At 44.4% G+C, this 21501-nt stretch overlaps 1 protein-coding gene across 1 annotated transcript in view; it reads right to left on the bottom strand.

Annotated features, from left to right (window-relative positions):
• LOC137301746 (membrane progestin receptor gamma-B-like) overlaps nt 1-21501 on the bottom strand; it is a 72852-nt gene that overhangs the window by 35745 nt on the left and 15606 nt on the right. Inside the window, exon 2 of the mRNA XM_067971364.1 lies at nt 2437-2664. Within this exon, the coding sequence (XP_067827465.1) occupies nt 2437-2487 (51 nt within the window). The 5' untranslated portion in view covers nt 2488-2664. The remainder of the gene's footprint in view (nt 1-2436; nt 2665-21501) is intronic.

The following is a 21501-nucleotide window of genomic DNA, read 5'->3' as shown; positions in this document are numbered from 1 at the left end:
AACTCGGGAGAAAAAATCATAAGAGCATTAAATAAGAGTGTTTCATTTTCGTTTATTAGTTATAAAAATATTGAAGGAGGATAAAAAAAGGTTGTTTAACTGAAAGGGGCTGTGGGGCGTGGGGGCGGTTAGAGGCTGGAGATCATGTGATGAAACCTCCAGGAATACGTCCAACTAGAATTGGCAACCCTACTCTGAAGTGATCCAAAAAGCCATTCGGCTGTACAACTATCATTATGGGAAAGCCTCACTACCGTCTCCGGGTAACTAGATTTAGGATGGGCAATAAATGCAGGCTGATAATTTTTTTTTTAAAGTTGACTTTTCCTCCCACCTAATCGGGAATACCAGGCTCTTCCCTGCACCAAGACCAGGACTGGAGAGGGAACCAAACAGTACACCTGCTTCTCCACTCTGCAGTGAAGTTTAAAACAATATATGGAGCTTAAACTGAATGCGTCATTTTTAGCACCATTAAATAAGTTTCACTTTTACAAAGATAAAACACTACCAAACATTTGATCCATTCGCCAATATGGAATTGAGAGTAATGAATAAAATATCCCCAGGCAATGAAACTGGTGCTATTTTTAGAATTGGTAACCTTGGATACAACAGAAATAATAGCACACAAATTCATAGAGGTAGATTCAGAGAGGGGAACCATAGAATCTAACAGCACAGAAGGAGGCCATTCAGCCCATCATGCCTGTGGCATCTTTGAAAGAGCTATCCAATTAGTCCCACACCCCCTGCTCTGTCCCCATAGCCCTGCAAATCTTTCCTTTTCAAGTATTTATCCAATTCCCTTTGAAAGTTACAATTGAATCTGCTTCCACCACCCCTTCAGGCAGTGCATTCCAGATCATAACAATTCACTGCTTCAAAAAAAATGTCTCCTCCCTTCTCCTCTGGTTCTTTTGCCAATTATCTTATATCTGTGTCCTCAAGTTATCAACCCTCCTGCTAGTGAAACCTGGATTTCATATGTTCTGCTCTTCTCTCCTTCCCTAAAGGCATTGATTTGCTCCCTGGGATGTGTTTCTATGGGTGGCAGTCACCCCCATTCCCCTCCCCCCCTCCCCGGTCTTGGTCCATTTATCGCACGGGAGCCTGAACAATCAGTCCAGCAAGCTGACCTACTGTAAATCCTGTCCTCGCCGAGTGACCGGCGTAGACGAACGTCCAACACAGATCACTTGATAGTGACTAGGAGCAGGAGCCCTGGACGACTTTCCCTTCCCTAAGCCAGAGGTGCTGGAGCCAGTTGTAGCAACCCTACTGCCGCCTTGACTGAGACCAGATAAGTGCACGGACCAGGGACGGAACTTGGGGCCTTTCTGCTCGAAATGGCGGAGGCTTTACCCCAGCGATCGGGATAAGAGTTGCCAACTCTCTGGGATTGGCTTGGAGCCTCCAGGAATTGAAGATTAATCTCCAGGACACTGCTGCGACCAAAAAACCCGGGGGAAAAAATCATAGGGGCGTTAAAAAAAGTGTTATTTTTCATTTTCTTTGAACACTTCCTCTTTATTAGTTATAAAAATATTGGAGATGGGGGGGGGGGGGGTGGGGAGAAAGGCTGTTTGACAGTTGTGAATCATCCAATCGGGTAACGAAGAGTATTTTGCTTTCCGATTGGCCAATGGGAAGGCGGTAAACCATGAAGATGGACATGTTGGGCAACCAATGGCGGGAGTATTGGGGGGGGCGGGATGGTTGGAGGCAAGAGGTCTTGTGATGAAACCTCCAGGAATACAGTCAACCAGAGCTGGCAACCCTAGATCGGGACAGCTCCTGCAACGATTCTAAGGATGGATTCTATAATATGGGCTGCAAGATGTTATGCTTTCCTTAAGATGGCATTTGCTCAGGTGCAGTATATTTTTTTGCCCTATCTTCTGGAGTCACCGGTCTCAGAGGAATAAAGTGTGCATCATTTATTCCAGGAACACGAGGGAATAAACAACAGCACTCCATTCCAGATTTTTCTTCCTGATTCTACAATGATTTTCCATTTGGTTTTTGAGAGGTTGTCCAAACACACGTCTACCCAGAAGCTGCCAAGTGACGCAATCCCATGGGTGCTCGCTGCTATTAATTCAGGTGGGGCCCAGGAGACAGGACTCAAGGCTGAGAGGGAGGGGAGCCTCAAGGCTCGGGGCGTTAACAAGAATTAAATTCTCCGCAACCTGCAATGTCTGGAGGCCTCCTTGTTTATATTCTTGTCACACCCTGGCAATTATGGTCACAGAAAATAGAAGCCTTCCAACGATGAAAAAAAAACGTTACTGGTTGGCGTTTTGAGAGCTGGCTAGAAAATTCATGAAGCACATTCAAGTAAAACTTTAATCTGAATTTATAACTGTAACACAAATGGCGCAACGAGAACAGGTTAAAGGCAAGACAGAAACAGTAGGTTAAAAATGCACCTACTTTAGGCACTTGATTGATACTGAGGAGACGAGGTAACTTTAAGCTCAGCATCCCTGAAGTTACTTTGCTGTCTTCGCCCAATGTATCAGCTTCCTCTCAGACAGGCCGAGCTTGTGTTGGTGGTGACAGCCCCTCTGCGATCTCCCTCCCTACCTCAGCAGCCCGGCCTCCACGTCCTTCTCATCAGTTTCCTCTTGCACACTCGGCTGTGGCTGCAGCACATCTGTACTGAGGAAGCAACAGAAAGCACACACATGTGTCATCGCCATAACAACCCAGATATAAGCAAGTACCAGAGACATTTTAACTTTTGATGAAAAGCCACTCCTATATCAATTCATCTTGGGTTTTTTTCTTCTTTCTTTTTCCCAGTATTCATCTCAAGTTTTTTCCACAGAACTTGCTTTGTAATGTCAAGATAACAGGATCAATGGCTGAGCAGAGAATGTAAATTAATAGTTCAGCTGATTCCCAGATAATAACTGGAAGCCACACAAAGAGTACACTTTACAGCCTGCCCGCAATTTATAGCTGTCATGTGTTAAGTTACCAGTGCATTTTCTAACAGCAGCTCAAATGGACAGTGTGGTGACTCAGTTCTTGGCCACGAAGCTGGTCCCAGCAATGTCTTTAATCCTTTGCTTTCAGTTCACACAATGGCCTAGTGGGCGAGGGTAGATCTGATGAAGTACTGAGCCATACAAATTGGACAGTCCCAAATTTGACTCCTAGTCTGTGCTGAGTTAACTGATTTTTGTGATACGAGCTCAGCTGGGGCTACAGTTAGGAACATGGGAAAATTAGGAACATGAATAGGCCATTCACCCCCACGAGCCTGCTCTGTCGGGAAAGATTGAGCAGGCTGGGGCTCTTTTCCCTAGAAAAGAGAAGACTGAGGGGTGACCCGATAGTGGTCTTTCAGATTATGAAAGGGTTTGATAGGGTAGACGTAGAAAAATGTTTCCATTTGCAGGGGAGACCAGAACTAGGGGCCATAAATATAAGATAGTCACTAATAAATCCAATAGGGAATTCAGGAGGAATTTCTTTACCCAGAGAGTAGTTAGAATGTGGAACTCACTTCCACAAGAAGTAGTTGAGGCGAATAGCAAAGATACAAGAAGCTAGAAAAACACATGAGGGGAAAAGGAACAGAAGGATATGCTGATAGGATTAGATGGAGGGAGGAGACTCATGTGGAGCATAAACACCGGCATGGAGCATGGACCTGTTGGGTCGAATGGCCTGTTTCTGTGCTGTACATTCTATGTAATTCAATTAGATCGTTGCAGATCTGTACCTCAACTCCATTTACCCGCCATTGCTCCATATCCCTTGATACCTTTACCCAACAAAAATCTATCGATCTCAGTTTTGAAAGCTCCCATTAACCCAGCATCCACAGTCTTTTGGGTGTGAGAGTTCCAGATCTCTACTTCCCTCTGTGTGAAAAAGTGCTTCCTAATTTCACACCTGAATGGCCTAGCTCTAGCTTTAAGATTATGTCCCTAATTTAGTTTGTTCGCTACCATTGGTCTCAACTCTCCTGGCAAAAAAAAAACCTCTCCTAGACTGGGGGAGGGGGAAGCATCAGACAGGGTTCCCGCTCCTGATCACTATTACTGATCCCTTCTTGAAAGTGCATGTGTGCGGACAATCGGGCGAGGACAAGATGAGGCTCAGCTGGGAAGCTGTCTTCGGTTGAATACCCTGCCGACATTCGCAGTCCAGGCTCACATATGAAGAACGGGTAAGCACAAGAGGGCTCTCCGCGTCTGTGGAACCATACTCCACCAAGAGCAAGTGCCTTCAGGAGAGCATTCGAGATACATTGGGGAGAAGGGACAGAGCAAATCTCCGATGGGCGAGGAATTCTTTCAGTCCAAAGTTACCAATACTCCAACACTATAATTATATACTTCTTGCAATTCCCACATTTTTATTCATATTGGCTTCTATTTTCTGACTAGACATTCTTTATATTTTTATTTGCAATAAATGCGAACACACCCAGAAGAGGTCTGGAAGCAATAAACTGGTTTTTAAAACAAAATATATGTTTCCAGTCTTTTATGTTTTTTTGGCTTGGTCTAACAGGTCTTCTGGATCCCAGCCCAACTTTTCCCTGTGGATGAGCATTTATCCCGTACATTATTGATGTCCTCTCTTTGCCTTGCAGTCTCTCATCTCCCTGCAGGTTATACTAACAGCTTTCTTTCCTGTTTCCATGTAGAGGTGATATTTCCTGTGGAATTCAGGAAACCCTGAAGATACAAGAGAACCAAATTGTCACCCACCCAAATCATAAATTAAGATTTTTTTTTTAAGAAAAAATACTTTCTTCTATTTTTGAGGAGGAGTTAAAATATTATTACAGCAGGTGTCCCAGGGCTAAAGGGGTTAAATTACGAGTACAAGTGGCATAAACTTGGCTTGTATTCCCTTAAGTATAGAAGATTGGAGCCTGATCTAATCAACAACAACTTGCATTTATATAGCACCTTTAACGTAGTCAAACATCCCAAGGTGCTTCACAGGTGCGTTATCAAACAAAATAAGGAGGAATTAGGACAGATGACCAAAAGCTTGGTCAAAGAGCTAGGTTTTAAGGAGTGTCATAAAGGAGGAGAGAGGTAGAGATGTGGGGAGGTTTAAGGAGGGAATTCCAGAGCTTAGGGCCTAGGCGGCTGAAGGCACGGCCGCCAACAGTGGAGCGAAGAAAATCTGTGTTTAATCGAGGTGTTTAAAATGATTAAAGGATTCGATGGGGTAAATAAACGATTTCATCTGGTGGGGGAATCCAGAACAAGGGGGCATAATCTTAAAATTGGATTCTGGAGTGAAATCAGGAAACGGTTTTTCACACAAACGGCGGTGGAAATCTGGAGCTCTCTCCCACAAAAGGCTGGGGGTTAATTGAAATTTTGAATGATTTTTTGTTAGGTAAGGGTATCAAGGGATATGAAGCGAAGACGGGTAAATGGGATTGAAGTTCAGATCAGCCGTGATCGAACTGAATGGCGGAACAGGCTCAAGGCGCTGAATGGCCTAGAAGAGGCATTTCATTTATGCGTGTGGCATAGTGGAAGGCAGCCTTTATGTTGAATGGGAATCGTTGCTCTATTCAATCCTGTATCCCGATCTCAGCTCGAGTCCTGACTTGTACTGAATGTGCTGAGGTATGGTCTCACGTTTAAGGCAGCCCTATTCCATCTCATAGGGTATTCGTCACGACCAAGCCAACTTCTGCCTTCAAATACAGCGGTTATTGAATAATGATGAGGCAATAAAGAATTCTGGCCGATTTCCCCCATCCCTAGCTCAAGAGCATGGATACCAACTGGAGCTGTCCCAACTGGTATCAGCTAACCCAGCTCAGGCTGAGGAATCAAACATGGGGCCTTCTTGGTCAATATGGGTTGGCCATATTACCACACGGGTGTATTTATCCATTAGGCCATTGGAGGAGCCCAAGCGGTTGATAGGAGTTAGCAATTCTCTCGTGGAGTCTCACCCGATGGGGGAGCGGGTCAGAAAATCAGCACATACAATTCGCAGTGCTCCCAATTCTCCTTAACGTTAATAAAAGGAAACTTGGTCTGGGCCCTGAATCAGGTATGCTGACCCTCATGTCCGATTGTCCAATCTGCCGTCCATCAAACAGGACCCACTAACCTTTACAGTTTACCTCATGGAATAATAAAAGTCTAGGCTTCAGGGGCTGGTTAAAAGCCATGTGAGTTATGCTTCTCTTGTTTGTGATGCAACCTGAACCCCTCAATCAGATTATTGTGTTGTAACCACTGCCAAGTATTTTAGGGACAAAACAGTCAATGACAAGAGGCTGACGGTGATATTTTCACATCATCGCTGTGACTGGGAATCTTTTTGTCTCAAAGTTATTGGAGAGGCATTTCATTGAGATAAAATGGAATCACCGTGACCTTGGTTATTCTCCAAAACAGAGGCAATTATGAGTTTTTAAAAAACAAAATCATGAAACAGAACACCTACAAATATTACTGCCTTTAGAATAGATCACTGATAACTGACTAAACAAGTCATCTGTAACGCTTAGGGTTCAGGTTTATAGGATACCGTGTTTATCTTCATCACCTCTAGATTCGACTTCTCCAACATTTTCCTTGCTGGTCTCACCAAACTCCAACTCATCTAAAACTCTGCCGCATGTATCCTGTGCTGCGCAAAGTCTCGCTCCCCCATCACCCCTGTCCACATCGTCTCCCAACGCTTCAATTTAAAATCTTCATCATCGTTTACAAATCCTTCCAAGGCTTCGCTCCTCCCTACTTTTTGCTACAACCTCTGGCCTTATGTGCCATCCTGTGCCCTCTGCTCTTTCAAGTCTGGCCTCCTTTGCATCCGCCCCACTCTCTTCCACTTTGCCTTCTCTGATGGGGCTTTCAGCTATAGCGCCTTTACATTCTGTAACTCGCTCCCAAACCTTTCCAACCTCTGATAGTTTGGGGTCAAATGTGAAGGACTCTCTCACCCCCTCATCCCCTCATCCCCAACCACAATGAGATCACCTGCTGAGAGTCACGGTCCTCTTAGGTAGGGTACCAGAGGGTGACAGGCACCTATGGATTTATATCCAATAAGATTGGGTTAGGTGAAGAAGGGTTGAACGAGGCTGGTGTGGAGTATAAACGCTGGCATACACCAGTCGTGCTGAATGGCCTGTTTCTGTGCTGTAGGCTCCATGTAACTCTCCCCACCTTCAAAAGCCTCCTCAAAGCCTACCTCTTCAACCTTAGGTAATTTGGTCAATTATCTAACTCTTCTACTACTGCTTGCCATCTGTCCTCACCTCTGTGAAGCTCTTTGGGATGTTTGATTACATCAAAGGTGCTACATAAATGCAACTTTTCATTGTTGATCAGCCTTGTGCGTGTGCAACCTGGAAGACCTTTAACAATACATGTAACATCACATTATCTTGCAAAACATTTAACAGGAACAATAGATCTGTAGAAAATAAATCACAAGATCACAAGCGGTTCGAATGAAGAACCTCATTTATCAGTTTGATATCATCCAGAATGCCAATCTACCATCTTCCCATTACAATATTAGAAGATAAGTTCGGATGAAGACCTGTGGGGTGGCACAAAGCACTGGAGCTCTGCCCACATAGTTCAGATGTGGAGATGCCGGTGATGGACTGGGGTTGACAATTGTAAACAATTTTACAACACCAAGTTATAGTCCAGCAATTTTATTTTAAATTCACAAGCTTTCGGAGGCTACCTCCTTCCTCAGGTGAACGATGTGGGGTGATAGTGAGTCGGCATTTTACATCTCTCCCCATTTTTATTTCCGTTGAAGTCATCGGGAGAGGTGTAAAACAGGCTGCCAACTCACTATCACCCGCTTTACACAATCGCACAAAGTCAAGATTTCTTGTTTTTTGAGCAGACGGAATTGCTGAGTGAATGCTTTAATTGGGTATGAAACAAACATTTACAAATTGCCTATTTTTATCTGCAGTTTGTAGTAAATTCCGGATCCCAGCATAATTCTGAGGAAAGTGTAACTTTTCTTGGCAATTTCATTATCGGGTTTCTCTGCCTTTCGAAATGTTTTTGCAGTTACATCACTTTAAATGTCACATTTTCCAGTTGGCTCCTCTCTGTTAACCCTACTTGCCTAAAATGAACTTTTCTAACATAAGGGCAGAACTTAAAATCAGTGCTGTTCTCAAACAAATGTTTAACACGCTCGTACCAAATTCCTCTCTGTGCTGTTTTAACCCAGATGTTAAAACGGTTTTAAAGTACTTTGCACTAAGATGCAAGAGATGCTATGCAGCAGCTCCCTGATAACTAAACCACTGCTCATTTCAGCCCGGCAGTGGCCCTGTTGTGAGTCAGCTTTGGATCAGAATTGCTCTAGCCCTGAGTCGTCAACAACAACTTGCATTTATATAGTGCCTTTAATGTAGTAAAATGTCCCGAGGCGCTTCATAGGAGCGTTTATCAAACAAAATTTGACACTGAGCCACGTAAGGAGATATTAGGAAAGGTGACCAAAAGCTTGGTCAAAGAGGTAGTTAAGGAGTGTCTTAAAGGAGGAGAGGGATGTAGAGAGGTGGAGAGGTTTAGGGAGGGAATTCCAGAACTTAGGGCCTAGGCAGCTGAAGGCACGGCTGCCAATGGTGGAGCGAAGAAAATAGGGGATGGGCAAAAGGCCAGAATTGGAAGAGTGCAGAGATCTCAGAGGGTTGTGGGGCTGGAGGAGGTTACAGAGATGGGAGGGGTGAGACAAGCTCAGTTCAGCTTCACCTTGACCCTTTCCCATGCCAGGCTAGGTTTATGTTGGCTCCATCATTCCCCCATGTGGTAAGCTTGGTTCAGCCTGGTTCACCCTGACACACCCAAGGGATGACTCTCAAATTTTGCTGGATGGCAACACCTGGATGGAGTTTAGCCCCGATTTTAGTACAGCGATCAATTCTGATTGGCTGCAGCCGTACGGTAACAGCTGGTAACCAATCACAATTAAGCATATCTGCACTGGGATAACCCAATCCTAAGGCAGCCTGGCCAAGTCAAGTGAATTTGTACATTCACTGCAAAAAATAAATTATTTTATATCTCAGAGGAACAGGAGTGGGCCATCCAGCCCCTCGAACCTGTTCCGCCATTCAATTAGCTCATGGCTGATCTGTACCTCAACTCAATTTATCCGCCCTTGCACGGTATTAGAAAACGTCATTTGTAAAACAGTCAATTCTGTGTTGAAATTTCTCTTAATATGTTGATTGGGGAAATGCGTTGGAGATTGGGGCTGCACTGAACCCTCAAAATTACTACGGTGGGAGGGGCAGTTGCTCTCCAATTCCCCCTAAATCACTGAATATCCAATCCTGTCCTCAGTCAACATCCAACACATTAATATTTTCCAGCAGTCACTAGGAGGGTTACAGTTGTGAAGAGAGACTTGAGAAGTGAGGGCTTTTTTCACTGGCGGTGAGAAGGTTAAGAAATGAACTGAGAGGATGGATTATGATAGGGTCAATGTTATGATGGATTATGATAGGGTCAATGGTGATTCATTGGCTCTGCTGGTCAGCGCAACAGTAATGAGAGGGCACAAGTTTAAGATAATCACAAGAAGAATTAAAGGGGAGGTTGGAAAAATTTCTTTGCTCAAGAGGGTAGTTAGAATGCGGAATTCTCTCACAAACTGCTTTTAAGAACATAGGAAGAGTATTAATTGTATCCATGTGATTTATATCAATTAGTGTTGATTGTATTTAGGTGGTGGCTCTCAATTGGGAACCCTCTTGTATCCATTTATAAGAGAGCTGATCTAGGGTGTGGTGTGGGTGTAATGTGGAGCTCTGTGAATAAAGGCTTGGAAGCAACTGAAGACCAGGCTCTAGTAATTTATCCTTCACCACCTGGCTATACAATTTATAACAAACAGGAGAAGGCCATTCAGCCCCTCGAGCCTGTTGGATTTTGAAGCAAAATCCACAGATATTTTGAAAAGGGAATCAGAAAGTTGCTTGAGGAGGAAGAATATTAACGGACATGGGGTGCGAGCAAGAGTGGAATTAGACCAGGTGACACATGTGGAGGAAAACAGCAGTGCAGACTTAGCAGGTCGAATAACCTATTTCTGTGCTGTGAGGTTCTATGTTTCTATAACAGTGAGGAGTGGGATGGTGGCTATTTTTACCTCTACCTGTCCCAAGGAAACTTATCAACTGTAGCACCCCCAGCACCGTCCCAGCTAGCTAAACACAGGCTGAGAATCAAAGCAGGGACTTCCTGGTCCAGATGACTCAATAGCTCACCAGGCAATACCTTTACCTGTTAGTTCATTAGGCGAGTTCACCAGTGATGGTTACACGTCAGTTATAGTTGTGGATACAACAAGTCACTTTTTCCCCCTTTTATTGGTTTTTGTCCTTTCTCAAAAGATATTTGGCTAGAAATAATGCTGCCAAAATTAGCCAATGAATACCTCATGCCCCTATATGATGCTTCTTTCTACATTGTTTTAGCAAAGGTGTTAACCTATTAGAAATAAACAGATTGAAATAGCAGAGAACTATCACGTGAATGCTTACACCGGCTAACAGCAGCAGCTGGCATTTGTATTGTGCCTTCAACATTATATAAACACTTTACATATGGAGCGTGAGATGATTTAGCAGAGGGAAGGAGACAGAGGGGGAAGAGGGAGAGAGGGGGACAGAGAGAAATAAAGAGACCGAGGAGTTATGAGTGAGATGGATCGAGTGGGAGAGTGAGGGACTCAACAGGGGAGAATTTAGAAAAGAGATGGAGTGAGCGGGAGAAGATATAGGAGATAGATAGACCGAGTGGGATATTATTTAGGAGAGAGAGAAAGGGACCGATTGGGAAAGGATTTGAGAGAGAGACAGGCTGAGCAGGAGAGGATTTAGGGGAGAAATGGACTGAGTGAGAGAGGATTTAGGAAAGAGATAGACCAAGCAGGAGAGGATTTAGGAGAGAGTTGGCCAAGGGTTTAAGGAGGGGGTGGGAGCTAATTTCACCAACAATAGTTGCTAGGACTTAGAACCTTTTGCGTGAGCCTCATCATCAATCCTTTCTGATCCAGGAGTACAGTAGCAGAACCTCGAAATGGTTTCCAAAATGTACACCTGAAACAGTCCATAAACTACCACACATGGAGGTGGAGGCGTTGGCGTTGGAATTGTAGCTAACTGAGAAACTGCTCTTCTCCAATTCCACCATACAATTTTCACAACTAATTTCTATTATCCATCAGTTATCTTAAGAACTTTACAATAATGAATGACAGACTTGCGCCAACATCTGTAACAGAGTTATATATATTGCTTGGCTCTCCCCTTTGTTTGAATTTCTGTAATGATATTATCGCAGTCATTGTTTAAAGTTGTTTCAACTTTATTGTGTTAATGCACTTACTGGAACCAGTTAGGTGAGTTTCAGGTATTTAATGACACTGACCTAAATTTAAGGAATAATCAGTAGGAAACAGATTTGGCACTTAAAGGGGCAGTCCGTGCCTGCTTTGTCGTCAGCTGCAGAGATTACTCAATCAGAGAATCTATCCATAAAATACCTTATTTTTAAAGGGTATTTATTGCTTTCTCATGCTGCATTTGCAGGTGTTCAGTTCTTTAGCAGCTGTTTCCCTGAACAATGCATTGTAGATCTGCCTCAGGTAAACATTTACATTGCAACAAACATTACATTTGCCACAAGCAGATAATAAAGTGCTTTCTTTATACATCTATTCAACACTTCACTCATTTGGCCCTTCTTCATGTGTGAGCCGAGCCAGTGAGTGTCAGCAGGCTGTTCTACCATGGGGAGCGTCACGGGCCAGTCCACTCCAGTCCTCACCTGACACTTTCCAGCAAAGATCACTGGATAGCGGTCAGAAACAGGGAGGTACCTGGAGGGATTTGTCCCCTCCTTAGCCCTGGAGTGTGCAAGTCCAACTGTAACACATTCACCCCTTGCTTCATCTAATGCTGCACGTTGTTTTAATTATAGAACAGGGTGATAAGGAATATTATTTCTAGTCTTGTCCAAATGGTAACGTTTACAGTCATGGTCAAAGATACTTATGACAGCAGGCGTCCTGGAGAACTGACTGACACAGTTTAAAATCAACCAGCATTACCAAAAGAGATTACCTGGTCATTATTTATTGCTGTTTGTGGGATCTTGCCGTGTGCAAATTGGCTGCCGTGTTTCCTACATTACAACAGTGACTACACTTCAAAAGTACGTCTTGGCTATAAATCGCTTTGTGACATCCTGAGGTTGTGAAAGGCGCTATATAAATGTAAGTTCTTTCATTCTTAAAGCTGCCTTTATACTGGCAGGGTTGGGGTCATTCCTTGTCAGGAGGTTCGGACTACAGGGGGCAAGCAAGGGGAAGTGCTAGGTCTCGTTAGGCAGTGGGTTGGGATGGTATTGGTACCTGTGGGGTCAGGGGGGGGGGGGGTAAAGGGGTTGGTGGGTGATGGGGGGTCTGTTTAGAGAATGGCCACAGGATGCTTGGGGAGGTGGGACAGGGGGCCTCTGCAGGGAAGGAGATGATGAATGTGTTTCCTAGGTCCAGGTTCAGTCTGAGCATCACCTACTCTGATTGGCAGATGTTGTGCAGGTTTTGCATCCTCCTAGTTGTTATGGGGGGTGCTGGGTTTCACCAGAGCTGAGAATCTTCTCACAACTCTCAGAAATCTCTCAAAGTCTTCACATACACTGGCACTTGGCTGGCTGGGATCGCAGGAGAAGGTATCCGTGCTCTGGCTGCAACTTTTACACTGCCAAGCTGGCTTGCGGAAAAGAGGGGCGGCTTTAGCAATGGAAACTCCGCATTGGCAAACAGACACCTTCTCCTGAAATCCTAAATAAACAAGTGCCTGTATAAACACACCTTTAACTCATTCATCCAAAACCTCCCAACACCAGTTATCTACCCCCAGTTGGAACCTGGGCCAGTTTGTCCTGTCACACTTTACTTGAAACAATATTCCGGATGTATTTTTTCAGTACTATTTATCATCTTATTTCTTTTATTCCTTTTTGCCAGCAGCTTGGTTACCGCTGCTCCTACTTAATTCTATAAAGTCTCCGAGATTTCCAGTATGGCGTATCCATGATCTCGGCTACGCTACAACGTAGTGAGAGGTGAGAGAGTGCATTAACCAGGCGAGCCAATGGGGAGAATGGATCTGGAAGATTTGATGAAGCGTCAGGGACTGATAGACTATCTGTGTAGAGGGAGAAAAGTATGAAGTGCACTGGTCACAGCCTCCGGATTGGAGGAAGCATTTGAGGGTAAATTCACTGCTCATTGTTGTGCCATGGTTGAATGAAACCTAACAAGACTCCTCACCCACCCTCATACCAGGACACCGGGGAAAATTCCCCATCTCCTCTTCGAATAGTGCCATGGGATCTTTTACTTCCACCTGAGGGGGAAAACGGGGCCTCCAGTTTAAGGACTCATCTGAAAGACGGCACCTTCGACAGTGCAGCACTCCCTCAGTACTGCACTGAAGTGTCAGACTAGATTATGTGCTCAAGTCTCTGCAGTGGGACTTGAATCCATGACCTTCTGACTCAGAGGTGACAGTGCTACCCACTGAGCCATGGCTGACACTAACGAGACGCATTTATTTTCTTGTGCCACTTTCGGTGACCTCTCATTAGCGGGTCATCATCAAACACTCAGAAATCCGATACATCTGCATCCAACGCAAGGTCACATACTCATATCAGCCCACCACGAGCAGAGAATGGGCAGGTACGTAACCAAACCCGTGCTTACATCATTCCCCTACCATCACCACTTGATAGCTGCAAGTCCACCATGAAACAACACCTTAAAACGTGAATGATTGCCTCATAACAGAATCGTAAACAGCACACAGCCCCTTTAAGAGGTACTGGCTGGTAAACAGGGAGAGTCCGAGAAATGCTAATCCAGCACAGATTTTTTTTTGTCTTATTTTTTCTTTGCTGCTCAGCCTTTCCCCCTTCTCTTACCACAGTGCAAGTTAAGCTGCTAATGGCTCACAGATTCCACGGCTCTTCATTCTGCCAACGTGTGGCGTGATGGCTCGATTCAGCCGACTTGTGTCAGGAGCTTAAATTTGTGCCTGGCTGCATGTCAGTAGTGCACTGGAGCGTGTCATCTAGTCCGAGACTCCTAGCTCCCGGCAGACAACAACTCTTTCCCTTTGTCTCCCGTGTGGCAATTAAAAGCAATTGGCGAAGAGGGTCACTTTGCATACGGCCAAAACAAAGCACACACGCAACCTGGTAATCACCGTCCCATCTCCCCACCCCCTCATGCCTGGTGCTATGGCCAAGTGCTAGCAATGACAGACACTGTATTAGAACAGCAGGAAGCATTTCATTTCTCAGTCGTACTGCTTGTGAGAGGGTTGAAGCCAAGCAGCAGTGAATAACTTCCAAGCACAGAAATTGCATGAGATAATTAATATCACTGTGCCACAATTAAAGGGGAAGTGTTTAATTTCTGATTTCAGAAAAGCCAACAACTGTTTTGCCGATTATCTCCCCTTCTCTCCTGAAGGTGTTGACTCATGCTTGGAGAGGGGTTCAAAGGGAGTCAATATCCTCCACAGTTAGTGTTGGTAAGTTGTTATGACTGCAGACTGTAGGGATCACTGGACAGTGATCTGGAATTACCCGAGCCACCAATTAGTTGAGAGCAGCTGTCACATCACAGACCAGAGACTAAGCATTGGACCTTTCGTGTCTGTTATGCCTCCACTATTTGCAGTCTCATTTTTTTTTAAACAAATACATCCAACTAGAAAGCTGAGCGGTGACCTGATAGAGGTCTTTAAAATTATGAAGGTGGTTTGATAGGTTAGATGTAGAAAAGATGCTTCCACTTGTGTTTTGGGTGGGGGGGCGGAGTCCAGAATTAGGGGTCATAAATATAAGATAGTCACTAATAAATCCAATAAGGAATTCAGGAGAAACTTCTTTACCCAGAGAGTGGTTAGAATGTGGAACTCGCTACCACAAGGAGTAGTTGAGGCAAATCGCATAGCTGCATTTAAGGGGTCGCTAAATAAGAATATGCAGGAGAAAGGAATAGAAGGATATGTTGATAGGGTTAGATGAAGCAGGGTGAGAGGAGGCTCGCTTGGAGCATAAACACCAGTTTAGACCAGTTGGGCCGAATGGCCTGATTCTGTGCTGTAAATTCTATGTAATTCCGTGTAACCAGTTCTTCACACTTAGGTAGGATTATTGGTTAGCAGGTTCGGGTCAATCCTTGTCAGGAGGTTTAGACTACAGAGGGCAAGCAAGGGGGAGTGCTAGGTCTTGTTAGGCAGTGGGTTGGGATGATATTGGTACCTGTGGGGTCGGGGGGGTAAAAGGGTGATGGGATCTGTTTAAGAGGATGGCCGAGGGATGCTTGGGGTGGTGGGACAGGGGCTTCTGCAGGGAAGGAGATGATGAACGTGTTTCCTAGGTCCAGGTTCAGTCTGAGCATCACCTACTCTGATTGGCAGATGTTGTGCAGGTTTTGCATCCTCCTAGTTGTTATGGGGGGTGCTGGGTTTCACCAGAGCTGAGAATCTTCTTTCAACTCTCAGAAACCTCTCAAAGTCTTCACATACAATAAATTATTTACAAAGTGAAGCCACTGATGTTGTGTAGGCAAATGTGGCAGACATTGTGCACGCAAGAAGATTCCACAGACACAATGATATCATAATGACATAAATCCCAGGTCGCTTGTGAATGATGTCGTCATTAAACGATGCCCAACTCTTTTAGCTCTTCACCTACCCTAAATAGGTTTAACAAATGTTTTTTTTCATGACGGTAGTGTCTCTTTAAGAGGTCAGAAGGAACAAAAGAGTTGGAAAAAAAGAGTCACAGATGTTTGTGACATCAGAACATTTCCTGACAGGCCGAGCTTTATTGCTAAAGAAATGGATGTTAAATTAGCCCTCTCCCGTGTGACTATAGCTGCCTGTCTCCATTCATGGCCCATATCCTGTTGTCAAGTTGACTTCATTAGTACAAACCCAGTACAGTTAAATTCTTTCTCCCTCCTCTTGAGGGATGACATTAGCGAAGTCCGATTCTTTCTGAAACATTTTTTCTTCTCTTCTGGCCAGCGTCAAATTTTTCAATCCAAATATTCAATGACTCCAAGAGCCAAGAAAGATGAATTGATCATAAAGTAACTGGAGGTTTCTTAAAGGGACACTGTTGTATTCAAATGGCTTCCATGTCAATTTTCAACACAAGTGTGTTTGGATGTCATGTTGTCACTGACTATGTCTAGCACCAAAAAAGTCTCTATCTTATTTAGAATTTTTTTTTTTTTTTTTTTTATAAAAAGACTTGCATTTATATAATGCATTATCACAACTTCCAGAAATGTCTCAAACCACTTCATTTACAATGAACTCCTTTAAAAAAATAAAATAATCTCCCCCAGTGAATCAGTGGGTAAATGCATCATTGGAGTGGGTAGAAAAAGGAAAACTTGCATTTATATAGTGCCTTTCATGATCTCAGGACGTCCCAAAGCACTTCACAGCCAATGAAGTACTTTTTGAAGTGCAGTCACTGTTGTAATGGCTAGAAAAGGTTAGGTTCGATTCCTGGTCTGGGCTGATCTTAGCTGGGGTAATGGTAGGGGCACTGCTGGGGAGAGGTGGGATCGGGCTGGGTGGGGGAATCAGCCACATTTCCATATCGAGATCATTATTCTTTGACCTCCAGTGGAAAGTTCAAGTGCAGAGACATTGGATGATGGCGGGATCTTGCTTGGCTGCGAAGCATTCCAATAGTCATTCTCACTGAAGGACACCCACACGGGAGAGGCTATGGACAGCTCTGTCCCAACAGTAGTCAACGTACTTCACGGGAATAGAGGGGAAACTTGGAATGAAAATTAAATAAAAGGCAGCACCGCTTAAATGAATGATAACACAATGCATCAAATCAGGCATACATGCCATTTTCTTTTTACATTTTCGGGCTTCAACGTTTGACAACACAGATGTTAAAAAGAAAGCGATAAAGCCCATTCTTAAACATCTGGACAGAACTCCCGCACATCTAGACTTCAGACAAAAATCTTTAAGTCCAGATGTTCCAGAATAAACCTGAAAGGCCGGCAAGCAAACAGAAACAAAAATCCCCCCACATTGCCCCCCAAGAAACATTCTGTGTAAAGACCTGGTGTGTTTAATGCGGTTTTTTAAAAGCCCATTTATAGTGACGTTGGGATAACAAGGAGCGGTGATGTCATTGATTCACTGTGACGTCATGAATATGTAAAATGTAATTTGCATTTTTAATATTCTGTAATGGTGATCACAGGAATACGAGATAGCTTCAGATAAAGTAGTCCCTTCAGCCGGTTTGATCTCCTACTTCCCAAGTGCCAACCTTGTCATGTATTGGACAGTATTGCACTGTTTCTTAAATGAGTCCTAGCCTGATAAGCCATGTTATTTGTGTGGAGCATAAAATGTCACTGAGTTATCTTTACAAACAGAAAAGTGGGCTACTTGGGCTGGGTTGTTGTTGTTGAACTATCTTCTTGGTGCAGTTCTAAGAATGCAAAATACAATTCCTTTCACAGCCTCAGGATGTCCCAAGGTACTTTATAGCCAGCGAGCACAGGGGTGATGGGTGAACGGGGCTTGGTACAAGTTAGGATACCAGTTAATCATAGTATAAGTTGGCCCTAAACCTACCAGTAAATACTTGTTGGAAAACGTCAGATGCTCATTTTCACTGGAGCTAACTCTCACTGTGAAACAGTAAGGCATATTTGCCTTCAGGGATGCCACTTTGCAAATACAGTTAAATCCAACATCAACACAAAGCCAGTGTAAGTCTCAGGAAAAGACCTCATACGCAACTCACTTCTTCCCCAACACTGTGTTTCTGTTGCTGCATCAATTTCAGAAAGTGAGAGCTAAACCATCCTTCCAGCACAGTTCCTGTTTACAACTCGATTAAACGAGGCTGGTATGTTTCCTTGATTTTGGGATGTAATTTTCCACACTTTACTGCCGGAGCTAAAAAGCTGACTGATTTGCGAAGGTCAAATGTGTCATTTCTAGTTATATGGAATTTCTGTTAATGGCTTAACTTACTGTTAGTTACAAATTACCCTCAGTCAGTGCAAAAATAACATTCTCAGCAATCAGCCTTAAACCCGCGGGGTTAACTTTTAAAGTGCCTTAATATGTCTCGCCAATGCATAGTTGGTAAAGGCACAGCCCAATTGCATTGATTCCCACAAGATAGGTCAATGTCTCAGGAGCCCATGGCACTGGCACTGCATAAAAGCGGCTTCAGCCTGTGGAGAACAGAAAGGCCTTTGTACATCACTCAGTTCTTCATTCCTTTACAGTTTCTAAAAAGAAACCGGTTTTCATTCTATTATGCTCACCTGCCTACCTTTGTGACAGGAACCATGATCAACTCGACTTTTACTTGTTGTTCTCTTTCTCTTGCCCCTCACCCCCTCCGAGTTTTGTCTTATAAACAACAACAACAACTTGCATTTATATAGCACCTTTAACGTAGTAAAATGTCCCAAGGCACTTCACTGGAGCGTTATCAAACAAAATTTGACACCGAGCCAAAGAAGGAGACATGAGGATAAGTGACCAAACACTTGGTCAAAGAGGTGGGTTTTAGGCAGCGTTTTAAAGGAGGAGCGAGAGGTGGAGAGACAGAGAGGTTTGGGGAGGGAATTCCAGAGCTTCGGGCCTAGACGGCTGAAAGCACGGCCGCCAAATGGTGCGGCGAAGGACGTGAGGGATGCACAAGAGGCCAGAGTTGGAGAAACGCAGAATTTTCGGAGGGTTGTAGGGCTGGTGGAGGTTACAGAGATAGGGAAGGGGCGAGGCCATGGAGGGATTTGAACACGAGGATGAGAATTTTAAAATCGAGGCATTGGTGGACCAGGAGCCAATGTAGGTCAGCGAGCACAAGGGTGATGGGTGAACGGGCTCATGTATCTCCCAGCGACTGGTGAAGGGTCCACACCTGAAAAGTTAATCCCTCTTTTCTCTTATATTTGTCCCTTTTATCCCCAGTCTTAATGAAACAGAAAAACAAAAGCTCTTCACCAGCACCAACAAGGTTAACATGTCAGTTCTGCCGCTAGTCTGTGTATTTACTGCGAGTATAAATGTAAGTGCCCTGACTGTTTGCCGTGATTGAATTTTCTGAGCTGTACCTTCCATTAGCTGATCATTAGCCATTTTCTCAGGCTGATATCAGGTCTGGTGTTTTCCTAATGTTATTTTTTTTTTAATAACAAGATCATGTTAACCTGTTAAATTCAAGGACTTTCCAACCTTGCTCTTCAGCCAATGAATTGGGCGGCACGAGATTTGCCTGAATCTCTGTGTTGATCTGCCTTTCATTAAATGTACACAATGGGGTCATTTTCTGAGTGCAGGTTGGCAGCAAGTGAACTCGCCCACCTCTAGCGCACGTCAGGAGACTGTTGGTATCCAAAGAGCATTGACAACAAGCGAGAATGCGGCCCGCACGACCCAGGACAATTTGGGCTAATATGTTGCATGGTTCCTTCACCAATCTGCTAATCTTTAACAGGCATGGAACAACTCTAGTCAGTCAGGTGGCTCAGTGGTAGCACTCTCACTTCTGAGTTAGTAAAGCTGTGAGTTCAAGTCCCACTCCAGGGACCGGAGCGGGTAATCCAGGCTGTCTCTCCAGTGCAGTACTGAGGGGGTGCTGCACTGTCAGAGGTGCAGTCTCTTAGAGGAGATGTTTAACTGAGGCCCTGTCTGCCCTCTCAAGTGGATGTAAAAGATCCCATTGCACTATATCAAAGAAGAGCAGGGGAATGCTACTATATTAATCACCTGCTCCAACAACTAAAACAGATTATCTGGTCATTATCTCATTGCTGTTTGTGGGACCTTGCTGTGTGCAAATTGGCTGCCGCATTTCCTACATTACAACAGTGACTACACTTCAGAAAGTACTTCAAAAAATTGGCTGTAAAACGCTTTGGGATATCCTGAGGCCGTGAAAGGCGCTAAATAAATGCAAATCCTTTCTTCACAGGTGAGGTCTCTTCCCATAGGTTTCATTTGCATCGACTCTGTCCTTCGCTTGCACACTTTTTGGTTTTCAGCTTTATTCCCGTGCTGTCCTGCCAAAGCTGACTCCCTGATATGGAATTGGTTTCCTGTTTCCTGGAACATTGGATGTTCCTGAGTGTGTGCATTCAGTATGGAGGGGACTCCTGTCTGATTTTTCTTTCTGTCGCCCTAAGGGTGCTGAGGCCATTGGTAGTGCCTTAGTTCCATCGTAGCGAATTCAACATAGTTCAGGAATCAAAACCGGGGCCTTTCAGGGCCTGTATGGCTCAGTAGCACACCAGGCAACACCTTTGGCCACTAGGCCATAATCTCGACGGATCACTCCAGTGCATAACTGAGGAAGCGCTGCATTGTCAGAGGTGCCGCCCTTTGAACGGGATGTTAAGCCGAGGCCCCGTTTGTCCATTTCTGAGGTTCAAGACAACGTTCACAATCCCATGGCGCTATTTGAAGAAGACCGTTGAGTTTTCCCAGTGTCCGGGCCAACATTCCTCCCTGAGCCAACACCGCCTTTCATCCAATTGCTGTTTGTGGGATTTTGCTGTGTGGATATTGGCTCCCGAGTTTGCCCTACATAACAACAGTGTCTGCACTTCCAAGTGATTTACTCAACATGATGGACTTAGAGAGTTTTCTGAGAGGTGTGATAAGGTATAGGTCATCGGGGGAACACTACAGCTGGTTGCTCTTATTCTTGGGCACTTACAACCGGTGGAAAAGATTAGCGTTCATAAGATGGGGGCCTGGAATGTCCGTCACAATGATCGCCCGCTACAAATGTTTGGTCAGTTGACTATTTCAAGTGTACATCAGTCAAACATCATTCAACACCAGACTGATTGTTTCTGACATTCGCTATATTGATCACTTAGGATTTGCACAGGAATGAACATAGTCTGAAGAGCAGAAAGAAAATCAAGTGAGCTCTGAGGGCAAACAGCAAATGGGAAATTAAACATCAGCTGGGGTGATACTACACGGGACAGGACTATGAGCAGCAGTTAACGGAAGAATAAAGAGTTAAGGGTTGAAATTGCTTCAGGTCTGGTCCATGGGGGATCAGCTGCTCTTTGTTAGTTTTAAATAGCTTTGAAGGGGTAAGAAACAGTGGAACAAATACAGTCTGCATTAAGCTGCAGTGAGGCGAGATCCTAAGGCAATTCTGTTTGCCACGCAGATTATCCAACACTGCTGCAGATACGCTGATACAGGAGCAGTTTAATTAGGAGTCTCCTTGTACTCCATTTCTCTATCAGCTCTTCAGAAACAGCGTTATAAGCGAGGCAGTGTCTCCGTAGTTAGGAAACATGATCCCACATAAGGTGGTTTCACTCCCCTCCCAACGGGACCAACTCACTGCTCGTGGCAACGCATAATGGCGGCATTCCTTGCCGAGGATG

This window comes from Heptranchias perlo, chromosome 34 (genome assembly GCF_035084215.1).
Source record: "Heptranchias perlo isolate sHepPer1 chromosome 34, sHepPer1.hap1, whole genome shotgun sequence".
NCBI classification, from domain to species: domain Eukaryota; kingdom Metazoa; phylum Chordata; class Chondrichthyes; order Hexanchiformes; family Hexanchidae; genus Heptranchias; species Heptranchias perlo.
This window is presented reverse-complemented; position numbering and strand designations above follow the sequence as displayed.